This window comes from Bufo gargarizans, chromosome 11, assembly GCF_014858855.1.
Source record: "Bufo gargarizans isolate SCDJY-AF-19 chromosome 11, ASM1485885v1, whole genome shotgun sequence".
Lineage (NCBI taxonomy): Eukaryota > Metazoa > Chordata > Amphibia > Anura > Bufonidae > Bufo > Bufo gargarizans.
The window spans coordinates 80,646,250-80,658,041 of record NC_058090.1 but is presented as its reverse complement, the minus strand read 5'-3'; the positions used below and the strand labels follow the sequence as shown (position 1 = coordinate 80,658,041).

General features: G+C 42.7%; 1 protein-coding gene across 1 annotated transcript; it reads left to right on the top strand.

Moving 5' to 3' along the window:
* Positions 1-9,751: 9,751 nt before the first annotated feature.
* Positions 9,752-10,714, top strand: LOC122921350 (olfactory receptor 10AG1-like). The gene has a single exon (XM_044271327.1). It carries the CDS (start codon positions 9,752-9,754, stop codon positions 10,712-10,714), a length of 963 nt encoding a protein of 320 aa, XP_044127262.1.
* Positions 10,715-11,792: the final 1,078 nt, after the last annotated feature.

Below are 11,792 nucleotides of genomic sequence, written 5' to 3'. Positions count from 1 at the left end.
CATATGTTTGGCTAATAATACTAGTGCATACACTATTATATAGTGATGGATTAACATCGGCCGGGACGCTTCACGAACGCGAGTTCGCAATCAAATGTTCACGAACCACGCATTCACGGCAGGCCCCATTGACTTTAATGGCAGGCGAACCTGAAAAACCTTCAGGTCATATTTGCAGCCACCAAATACTTACTAGAAGTGCACAAATAGTTCCACAACATGGACAGTGACATACCAAAGAGGGATCATTGGCAAAAATTCCCACAAAAAATATGTATTTTAATCCGGGGCCATTTTTATGTTTTTTTAAAGGGAAACTCTCAAAAAAGTGCCATGCTGGAGCCTAGAAAAGTTTGTTTTTAGGCCACGGGAGTACAGGCCCCAAAAATTAGGCATTCACCTGACAGAAAAGAACTTGTGATGATGTGGCTAGAGGTACATTAGGCGGTCACTGGATACATATTTTACTGTAGGCCACTGGAGAACAGGCCACAAAAATTAGGCATTCACCTGACAGAAAATAACTTATGAAGATGTGGCTAGAGGTACATTAGGCGGTCACTGGATACAAATTTTACTGTCTGCCAGTACAGGCCCCAAAAATTAGGCATTCACCTGACAGGAAAGAACTTGTAATGATGTGGCTGTAGGCACATTAGGCTGTCACTGGGTACAAATTTTACTGTCAGCCAGTACAGGCCCCAAAAATTAGGCATTCAACTGACAGAAAAAGTATTTTATGCCGCTGTATATACATAAAACAAGGACCATTGTTTGTTCTGGGTGGTGGCGGATATGTGTGGGCTGGCATGAGGAAATTCAATTACACATGGTCGTCACAGGTGTTGAATTCCTCTGAGATCCATGCCCCATTCATTTTTAGAAATGTGAGGTTGTCAACACTGTCGTGAGCTAGGCGAGTGTGCTTATTGGTCACGATCCCCCCTGCTGCGCTGAACGTTCTTTCACACAGGACACTTGACGAGGGGCAAGCCAAGAGTTCCATGTCAAATTGTGCCAGCTCTGGCCACAGGTCAAGACTGCACACCCAGTATTCCAGGGGTTCCTCGCTTCTCAGAGCATCCACATTGGCCGTAAACCCGATGTTGTCACGATAGGTAGGTAAGCAGGGAAATAACCAAACACTGGAAAACAAACAGAACAAATGACTAGGCCCAAAAGCTAGGGAGAAAAGGGTCACCTCCTAGCGATCCCTAAACTGCTGTGCCATTGTGCATACCCTTAGGGTGGATATGCACATGCCCTCGTGCCTAAACCTAAACACCCTGGGCAAACCCTAAGCAGCAGGGAAAAGGGAAGAGGCAACCTGCTTCTTCAAACCAGGCGGAAGCAAGAGTCTCCCTAGAGGTCTAGATAAAACACACAAAGGGAAATGAAGGAGAGGACTTATCTTGAGCAGAGCTGGAACAGACGATCCACCACAAATTAAGAGCTTCCAGGAAAGAACTATAACCCACACAGGCCACTGGGGGAAGGAGGGATAAATGGGCTCACTAACAATGAAACCCAGTACACCTGAGGGAAGGTGGATCCAGCTCAAACCCAAATCAAAACAAACAAAGAAGTCAGACATGTGCAGCCAGTCTGACAGATCTCCGCACATTCACAGGGCAAGGCGTGACAGTACCCCCCCCCCCTTTTAAGGGTGACCTCTGGACACCCCGGACCAACTTTATCCAGGTGTGTCCTGTGAAATGCCCTTACCAGGCGGCTAGCAGTGACATCAGCAGCCGGAACCCACATTCTTTCCTCGGGACCATATCCCAGGTACTGGAGGGAACCGCAAAGAACACAAGAGTCGAGAGTCTTAGAGATTTCAAACTCCAAATTGCCATCCACCAGGACAGGGGGAGGTGGCAATGGATATAGTTCCACAGGTTCCACATATATCTTTATTAAAGACCTGTGAAACACATTTTGGATCGTCCAGGTCTGCAGAAGATCCAGACAAAACACCACCGGGTTGATAATCGCTGAGATTTTGTAACGGCCCATAAATCTTGGACATAATTTCCAAGATAGTGCCTTCAGCATAATGTTTCTAGTGGACAACCACACCGAATCACCCACACACAGGTCCGGACCAGTCATACGTCTCCTGTCAGCCATCCGTTTTTATCTTTCACCCATCTTTTCCAAATTAACTTGGATCTTGAATTAACAGATAGATGACAAGGCGGAAGAGAATCTCTCCTCTTCTGGCATCACAGAAGAACCAGTCCCAGAAAAAGTACCAAAGTGTGGGTGAAAACCATATGCGCCAAAAAATGGCGACTTATCAGTGGACTCCTGTCTACGGTTATTCAAGGAAAATTCGGCTAGAGACAATAACGAGGACCAGTCATCCTGGTTCTCGGCAACAAAACACCTCAAATAAGTCTCCAGGTTTTGGTTAGTGCGCGCTGTCTGGCCATTCGACTGGGGATGAAAAGCCGAAGAAAAAGACAGTTTAATTCCCAGACGAGAGCAGAACTTCCTCCAAAACCTGGAAACAAATTGTGTCCCCCTATCAGACACCACATCAGAGGGAATGCCATGTAGTTTCACAATGTTATCGATAAAAACCTGAGCGAGAGTTTTGGCATTGGGCAAGCTAGGCAATGGTAGAAAGTGGGCCATCTTACTGAAGCGGTCCACTACCACCAAAATCACAGTTTTCCCAGAGGAACTCGGTAAATCGGTAATAAAGTCCATGGACAATGAACGATTGAGTCACATCAGGTTGCATTAGAATGGGAGCAGATTCAAAACATTTCTTAATAGCGGAAAAGGCCTGTAATGCCTTATCCGACCAGACAGAAAAGTCGGCGCCTTTTTTAGTCATATCTGTCAAAGGTTTTACATTGGTGGAATAATTCAAGATGAATGTTCTGTAGTAATTGGTAAAACCCAACAACCGCATCAGAGCTTTCTGATTCTCAGGCCGTTCCCATTCCAGTACCGCCCAGACCTTTTCGGGGTCCATACGAAAACCAGAGTCAGAAAGCAGGTATCCTAAAAACGGTAGCTCCTGGACAGCAAATACACATTTTTCCAATTTTGCATACAATTTATTCTCCCGAAGGATCGACAACACTTGTCTCACGTGATCTTGATGGGTCTCCAAATCGGGTGAGTAAATTAGTATATCATCAAGGTAAATAACAATGAACCTTCCCACTAAATGTTGGAAAATATAATTGACAAATCGCTGAAAGACCGTTGGTGCATTAGTTAAACCAAAGGATACAACAAGATTCTCAAAATGACCTTCGGGTGTATTGAAGGCCATTTTCCACTCATCTCCTTCCTTAAGTCTGATCAGATTAAATGCTCCTCTTAAATCCAACTTGGAAAACACCTTGGCTCCGACAATTTGATCAAACAGATCAGAAATCAAAGGAAGGGGATACGGATCACGGATAGTAATGAGATTCAATTTCTGGAAATCTAAACACGGTCTAAGTGATCAGTCTTTCTTTTTTACAAAAAAGAAGCAGGTGGCCACAGGGGACTTAGATGGCCTAATATGTCCCTTTGCCGAACTCTCTGCAATATACTTCCACATAGCTTCTCTTTCGGGTTGGGAAAGGGAGTATAGTCGAGATTTTGGTAGTTTAGCTCCAGGGATGAGATTGACCAGACAATCATATTCTTGATGGGGAGGCAGCTCCTGAGCTCCACCCTCCGAGAATAGGTCCGCAAAATCAGAGAGAAACTGAGGTAAGACCGTAGTTGACACCCCTGAGATAGAAGCACAAAGACCGTTCTCCGAACAAAATTTACTCCAGCTACTGATTTGTCTTGTTTGCCAGTCAATAGTAGGGTTATGCTTTATCAACCACGTTAAACCCAGAACCATAGGAGCAGGCAAGCCCTTCATATCAAAACAAGAAATGGACTCAACATGTGAATCACCCACCCTTAACTGAATGTCATGAATAATATGAGTAAGACTCTTTTGTGAGAGAGGGGAGGAATCAATAGCAAACACTATCTCTTTATCTAAAGTGCTAGTTCTAAAACCAAGATTTTGGAGGAAATGAAAATCAATAAGGTTTATCCCCGCACCACTGCCAACAAATACCTCAAAAACTAAATTTTCTGAGTCTAACGCCACCATGGCAGGCAGGAGGAAACGTGTATTGCAGGGAGAATGCATATTTTTTTGATCAGACTCCCCATTCACACTACCGAGAGTCAGGGAACTCTTTTTTTCTCTTTATGTGAATACCTCCGTAGTTTTTCATTACCGCTTTGAGGTTTAACAAAAGGACATGCACAAACAAAATGACTTTCTTTTCCACAGAAGCAACATAACTTATTCAGCTTCCTAAAATCCCTATCATCTGAGTGAAAGGAAATTTGGCCCAACTCCTCTCCTGACCCAGATTCAAAAGTAATATTATCCCGGGGACTAGGTGGGACGGATCCACTTACAGACGGGACCCCCCGCTCGAGAGGAATCTTATACCTTTCTCTAAGACGTCTATCAAGCCGCACTGCCAAAGACAAGGCCGTCTCCAATAAATCGGGATTCTCATGAAAAGCAAGTGCATCTTTCAACCTCTCAGATAACCCCTGACAAAACTGACTCCGGATTGCAGGATCAATCCACCCCGAGTCAGTTGCCGATCTTCTAAATTCTGCACAATACGACTCTGCAGTATGTTCTCCCTGTAACAAACTGCGCAGCTTAGATTCAGCCATAGAGACCCAGTTTGGGTCATCATAAATCAAGCCCAAGGCTCTAAAAAATTCATCCACTGACCGGAAGGATGGTAAATCGGTCGGCAGAGAACAAGCCCAGGACTGCGCTTCCCCTTTGAGCAGAGATATAATGATTCCCACTCTTTGATTCTCGTCACCAGATGACATCGGTCGCAGATGAAAATACAACCTGCAGGACTCCCTGAACCAAATAAAGTCATCACCACTCCCTGAGAACCTATCAGGGAGAGCGACATTAGGCTCTAAGCAGACCTGATTTCCTCCAACGGCGCCAGACGCGAGAGCATTCTGACACCGTGCAACAGAACTGCGGAGATCAGCAACCTCCAGACATAATCCCTGCACGCGATCAACCAAGGCATCCAAAGCCTCCATTTCGCAAACAGCAAGGATATGACAGGTTTTTTGGCAGTTTATAATGTCACGATAGGTAGGTAAGCGGGGAAATAACCAAACACGGGAAAACAACAGAACAAGCCACTAGGCCCAAAAGCTAGGGAGAAATGGGTCACCTCTTAGCAATCCCTAAAAGCTTTCCCTAAACTGCTGTGCCCTCGTGCCTAAACCTAAACACCCTGGGCAAACCCTAAGCAGCAGTAAAAAGGGAAGAGGCAACCTGCTTCTTCAAACCAGGCGGAAGCAAGCGTCTACCTAGAGGTCTAGATAAAACACACAAAGGGAAATGAAGGAGAGGACTTATCTTGAGCAGTGCTGGAGCAGACAATCCACCACAAATTAAGAGCTCCCAGGAAAGAACTATAACCCACACAGGCCACTGGGGGAAGGAGGGATAAATGGCCTCACTAACAATGAAACCCAGTGAACCTGAGGGAAGGTGGATCCAGCTCAAACCCAAATCAAAACCAACAAAGAAGTCAGACATGTGCAGCCAGTCTGACAGATCTCCGCACATTCACAGGGCAAGGCGTGACCGATGTAGTCAGACACATGTCTGTCTAGGCATTCCCTGAGGCTGGATCCAGAATGCGGCTGTCGATGGGTTGGCTGAAAGAATGATTTCATATCCGAAGTGACTAACACATCATCAAACCGCCCTTTTCTTGCAGACGCGGTAGGATTGCTCTGCTAGTGCCCGTAACAGAAGAATGCAGCATCTCCTGCAGCAAGGCCTGGAAATGCTGCATTCTGCCAGTCCTCTGTGATGCTGGTAACATGTCCGACATTTAGTGTTTTGGGTTGAAGTACATTGCCACCTGTATGCTCAATATAAGGAGAATAGCAGAAACTCCTAATGCTGGCCATACATGTAATCATTGCGGAGACCCTCAAATGCCAGGGCAGTACAAACACCCCACAAATGACCCCATTTTGGAAAGAAGACACCCCAAGGTATTCGTTGAGGGGCATATTGAGGCCATGAAAGATTTAATTTTTTTGTCCCAAGTTAGCAGAAAGGGAGACTTTGTGAGAAAAAAATAAATAAATCAATTTCCGCTAACTTGTGCCAAAAAAAATGTTTTCTATGAACTCGCCATGCCCCTCATTGAATACCTTGAGGTGTCTTCTTTCCAAAATGGGGTCACATGTGGGGTATTTATACTGCCCTGGCATTTTAGGGGCCCTAAAGTGTAAGAAGAAGTCTGGGATCCAAATGTCTAAAAATGCCCTCCTAAAAGGAATTTGGGCCCCTTTGCGCATCTATGCTGCAAAAAAAGTGGCACACATGTGGCATCACCGTACTCAGGAGAAGTTGGGCAATGTGTTTTGGGGTGTCATTTTACATATACCCATGCTGGGTGAGATAAATATCTTGGTCAAATGCCAACTTTGTATAAAAAAATGGGAAAAGTTGTCTTTTGCCAAGACATTTCTCTCACCCGGCATGGGTATATGTAAAAAGACCCCAAAACACATTGCCCTACTTCTTCTGAGTACGGTGATACCACATGTGTGACACTTTTTTGCAGCCTAGGTGGGCAAAGGGGCCAACATTCCAAAGAGCACCTTTATGATTTCACAGGGCATTTTTTACACATTTTGATTTCAAACTACTTCTCACGCATTAGGGCCCCTAAAATGCCAGGGCAGTATAACTACCCCACAAGTGACCCCATTTTGAAAAGAAGATACCCCAAGGTATTCCGTGAGGGGCATGGTGAGTTTCTAGAATTTTTTTATTTTTTGTTACAAGTCAGCGGAAAATGATGATTTTTATTTATTTATTTATTTCTTACAAAGTCTCATATTCCACTAACTTGTGACAAAAAATAAAAACTTCCATGAACTCACTATGCCCATCACGAAATACCTTGGGGTGTCTTCTTTCCAAAATGGGGTCACTTGTGGGGTAGTTATACTGCCCTGGCATTTTAGGGGCCCTAATGTGTAAGAAGTAGTTTGAAATCAAAATGTGTAAAAAATGCCCTGTGAAATCCTAAAGGTGATCTTTGGAATGTGGGCCCCTTTGCCCACCTAGGCTGCAAAAAATTGTCACACATGTGGTATCGCCGTACTCAGGAGAAGTTGGGCAATGTGTTTTGGGGTGTCATTTTACATATACCCATGCTGGGTGAGATAAATATCTCGGTCAAATGCCAACTTTGTATTAAAAAATGGGAAAAGTTGTCTTTTGCCGAGATATTTCTCTCACCCAGCATGGGTATATGTAAAATGACACCCCAAAACACATTGCCCAACTTCTTCTGAGTACGGCAATACCACATTTTGACACTTTTTTGCAGCCTAGGTGGGCAAAGGGGCCTACATTCCAAAGAGCAACTTTTAGGATTTCACAGGGCATTTTTTACACATTTTGATTTCAAACTACTTCTCACACATTAGGGCCCCTAAAATGCCAGGGCAGTATAACTACCCCACAAGTGACCCCATTTTGGAAAGAAGACACCCCAAGGTATTTTGTGATGGGCATAGTGAGTTCATGGAAGTTTTTATTTTTTGTCACAAGTTAGTGGAATATGAGACTTTGTAAGGAGAAAAAAAATCATCATTTTCCGCTAACTTGTGACAAAAAAAAAAAAAAGTTCTATGAACTCACTATGCCCATCAGCGAATACCTTAGGGTGTCTACTTTCCGAAATGGGGTTATTAGTGGGGTGTTTGTACTGTCTGGGCATTGTAGAACCTCAGGAAACATGACAGGTGCTCAGAAAGTCAGAGCTGCTTCAAAAAGCGGAAATTCACATTTTTGTACCATAGTTTGTAAACGCTATAACTTTTACCCAAACCATTTTTTTTGTACCCAAACATTTTTTGTTATCAAAGACATCTAGAACAATAAATTTAGAAAAAAAATTATATATAGATGTCGTTTAAAAAAAAATAATTACAACTGAAAGTGAAAAATGTCATTTTTTTGCAAAAATTTCAGTAAATTTCGATTAATAACAAAAAAAGTAAAAATGTCAGCAGCAATGAAATACCACCAAATGAAATCTCTATTAGTGAGAAGAAAAGGAGGTAAAATTCATTTGGGTGGTAAGTTGCATGACCGAGCAATAAACGGTGAAAGTAGTGTAGTGCAGAATTGTAAAAAGTGGTCTGGTCATTAAGGGTGTTTAAGCTAGGGGAGTAGGCGGCGCAGGCAAGTGACGTCAGTGAGTGACGCGCCGGCCGCCCGGCCCCCCTGCATTATACAGAAGCAATTAGGATATAAGGTACTATTATGAGTGAGGGGGGCATGTTTAATAACTTTTAATTGAATAATACATTTTATATTTGTATACTGGGGGGGCGGGGGCAGCGGCGGTGGGGGGGGGGGGGCACACGGAATCTGTGGATGGCACAGTTAAGGGGTGGGGGTATGTGGATGGCACTGTTATGGGCTGGGGGGGGTGTGTGGATGGCACTTATATATAAGTGTCCGTCATCCACAGATCCCCCCCATAACAGTGTCCGTCATCCACAGATCCCCCCATAAGTTTCCATCATCCACAGATCCCCCCATAAGTGTCCGTCATCCACAGATCCCCCCATAAGTGTCAGTCATCCACAGATCCCCCCATAACAGTGTCCGTCATCCACAGATCTCCCCATAACAGTGTCCGTCATCCACAGATCCCCCCATAAGTATCAGTCATCCACAGATCCCCCCATAACAGTGTCAGTCATCCACAGATCCCCCCATAACAGTGTCCTTCATCCACAGATTGCCCCATAACAGTGTCCGTTATCCACAGACCATTAGTTCCAAACCCACCAAAAGCACACCTTTTGGTTAAAAAAAATTTTCTCTTATTTTCCTCCCAAAAAACGTGGGTGCGTCCTATGGGCAGGTGCGTCTTATAAGGCGAAAAATACGGTATTTTTTCAAAGCTAATAGATTCAAAATAAAAAAAATATTCTAATGGTTTTGATTACTTGCAATAGATATCCAGAGAAATATTGGCTAGAACGAAGTAGATCAAAGAGGCCTACTGTAGGCGCACATACATTTAAAGAATTGATGCAACAAATGATGTTAATATATTATGGACAATTCCTTTACGATGGCACATTGAAGTCTGGAACTCCTAATTCAGTTTTAAAGCTTGTAGTGGAGTAAAGAATGGGAAACTTTGTACCAGAGGTAGAAAGGTGAAGTTAAGAGTTTGAAAAGACCCGAAGAACGCTTGAGGATCTTCTTTACTTTTCTTATTATTATAGGGTTGTCTGTAGAAGAATTCAGACTTCACATGCATGCTCATATTTTGGTGAGAAAAATTATATTAGCAAAATGGATTTACAGTATATAGAACAAAAGGAGGTGAAAGGTTTGGAACTTTCTGCGAGTTATATGGTATATCTGGAAATGCTATAATGAATTTACAGGCATACACATTTAGCAAAGTTTGGAATAATTAGAATAAGAGGAGGAGAACCTCCAAAAGTAACGTTTAAGCTGATATTCCACCATTTTCTTATTGTAGCTCTATTGCCATGTTCTACAAGGCTGAGAGGAACTATTACAGTGTTTGAATAGTAATGCTATGATTTTTAAAGTGGGATTACAATACAATTAAATTAAAATAAAAAATTATTCATATACATTTTTGTATTAAGTATGCAAAATGTCAACAGGTCTTCGGTGATGGAATTTGTACTTTTGGGATTTTCCAATTTTCACAAATTTCAGAACTTTCTCTTCTGTGCTGTTCTTCTGGCATACATCACTTGTGTTCTTGGAAACATCACTATCCTTCTGCTAGTGAGAAGTGAGTCTTCTCTTCATACTCCAATGTACTTCTTCATCAGTACATTCACAGTTTTGGAAATAATTTTTGTTTCTGTAACAGTCCCAAAACTGTTGGCACTTCTCATTCAGACTAAGAAGACCATCTCATTTTTTGGTTGCTTCACACAGCTGTATATGTTCGATGCCCTTGGAGCGACAGAATGCTTACTTCTTTCCTTGATGGTTTTTGACCGATACCTAGCTATTAACAATCCATTACGCTATTCCACAATAATGAACACTCGATTCTGTCATAAATTGGCTTTCATGCCATGGATATTGGGTTTAGTTATATCTTTATTTCCTACAATTAAAACTTTTCTTTTGGATTTCTGTGGACCAAATGAGATTGACCACTTCTTCTGTGACCTGGCACCACTGCAAAAGTTAGCATGCTGTGACCCATTTCTTAGTAATATTGTAACAATGGTGGCAGCTTTTTTTTCAATTGTTTTACCATTTTTTGCTATAGTGTGGTTCTATAGTCATATCATATATACTGTGTTGAAGATTCAAAGCAAAGAAGGTAAAAGGAAAGCCTTCTCCACTTGCTCGTCCCATCTCATTGTAGCGTCTCTGTTTTTTGGCTCAGTTATTATTGTATATGTAAAGCCAAAAGGCAGTCACTACGACAAGTTCCTTGCCCTCATGTACACTGTGGTTACACCACTTCTAAACCCATTTATTTATACTTTAAGAAATAGGGAGGTAAGGAATGCTTTCAGAAAAGTCACTCGACAGGTTATCATGTTGCTACAATGTTTACGTACCAAACAGTCCCATCAACAGTGACCAGAACGGTCATATGAAACAGAGGTCTTGCCAAAATAATTTGTTATATGAAGTGGTTATATAACAACACCAAAAGGTGAGCACACTTCGACCACTACGCAAAACCACACAACCGCTACCCACCACCCTATGAGCGCCTCTCCCTTCTCTTTTCTCTCTTGCCAAATTGCTAAATCATGAGCAAATCCTGATACAAATACTGACCTGATAGAGGCCTTATAGATGCTCCAAAGACAGGATCCATTGCGTTTTTCATTTTTCAGATCATAAGAAGGGTAAAATAAACAGTGATGTAAATAGGGCCAAACAGGGACACTAGTGGTCCAGTCACAGAGTGGTAAAGGTGGCAACCGCATGAGGAGTCCACATAGTGGCCCAGTCACAGAATGGTGAGGGTGGCAACTGCATGATGAGTTAACATAGTGGCCCAGTCACAGAGTGGGGAGGTGGGGGACAAAAGCAGTGGCAGTAACAGCACAAGATGGTGGGTGGCAGTAGAAGAAGATAGCAGCAGAGGCAGCAGGTGTGTGAAATCAGACGGATGGCAGCATCACAATAGTGGCTGAAGCAGGTGGTCAGAAGAAAGTTTGGGTTTTGGCCCGAATGATTTAGTCTGATGCATCAGACACTGGCGTGTGGAAAACCTGGCCTGTCTGTCAGACATAGTGTACTGTAACAGTAACTGTAAGTGTAAAATAACTGTAGTGTCAAGCGCTATTTCACCCCAGAAACAAAGATGAATGGATGTACTTATGTATAAAATAACGTGAACACCCAAAATTTGTAGTATCAGGCAGCAATTTCACCCTAATTACACAAGTAAAGATTAATGTATTTTCTTCTGAAAAAAAAAAAAGTGAAGCCCCCAAATCTGTAGCATCGGGCCACAATTTCACCTTAAATGCACAATTAAGGATTAACAGATTTACTTATGTGTAAAAGAACATGAACATCCTCAAATCTATAGAATCAAGCTGCAATTTCACCCCTGAATCAACGATGGATGTACCTATGTAAAAAAAGAATGTGACCACTCTGAAATCTGTATCATCAAGCCACAATTTCACAAAAATTACAC

Coding starts and splice junctions, on each gene's coding strand:
- LOC122921350 (XM_044271327.1), top strand. CDS start 9,752: ATGCAAAATGTCAACAGGTCTTCGGTGATGGAATTTGTACTTTTGGGA.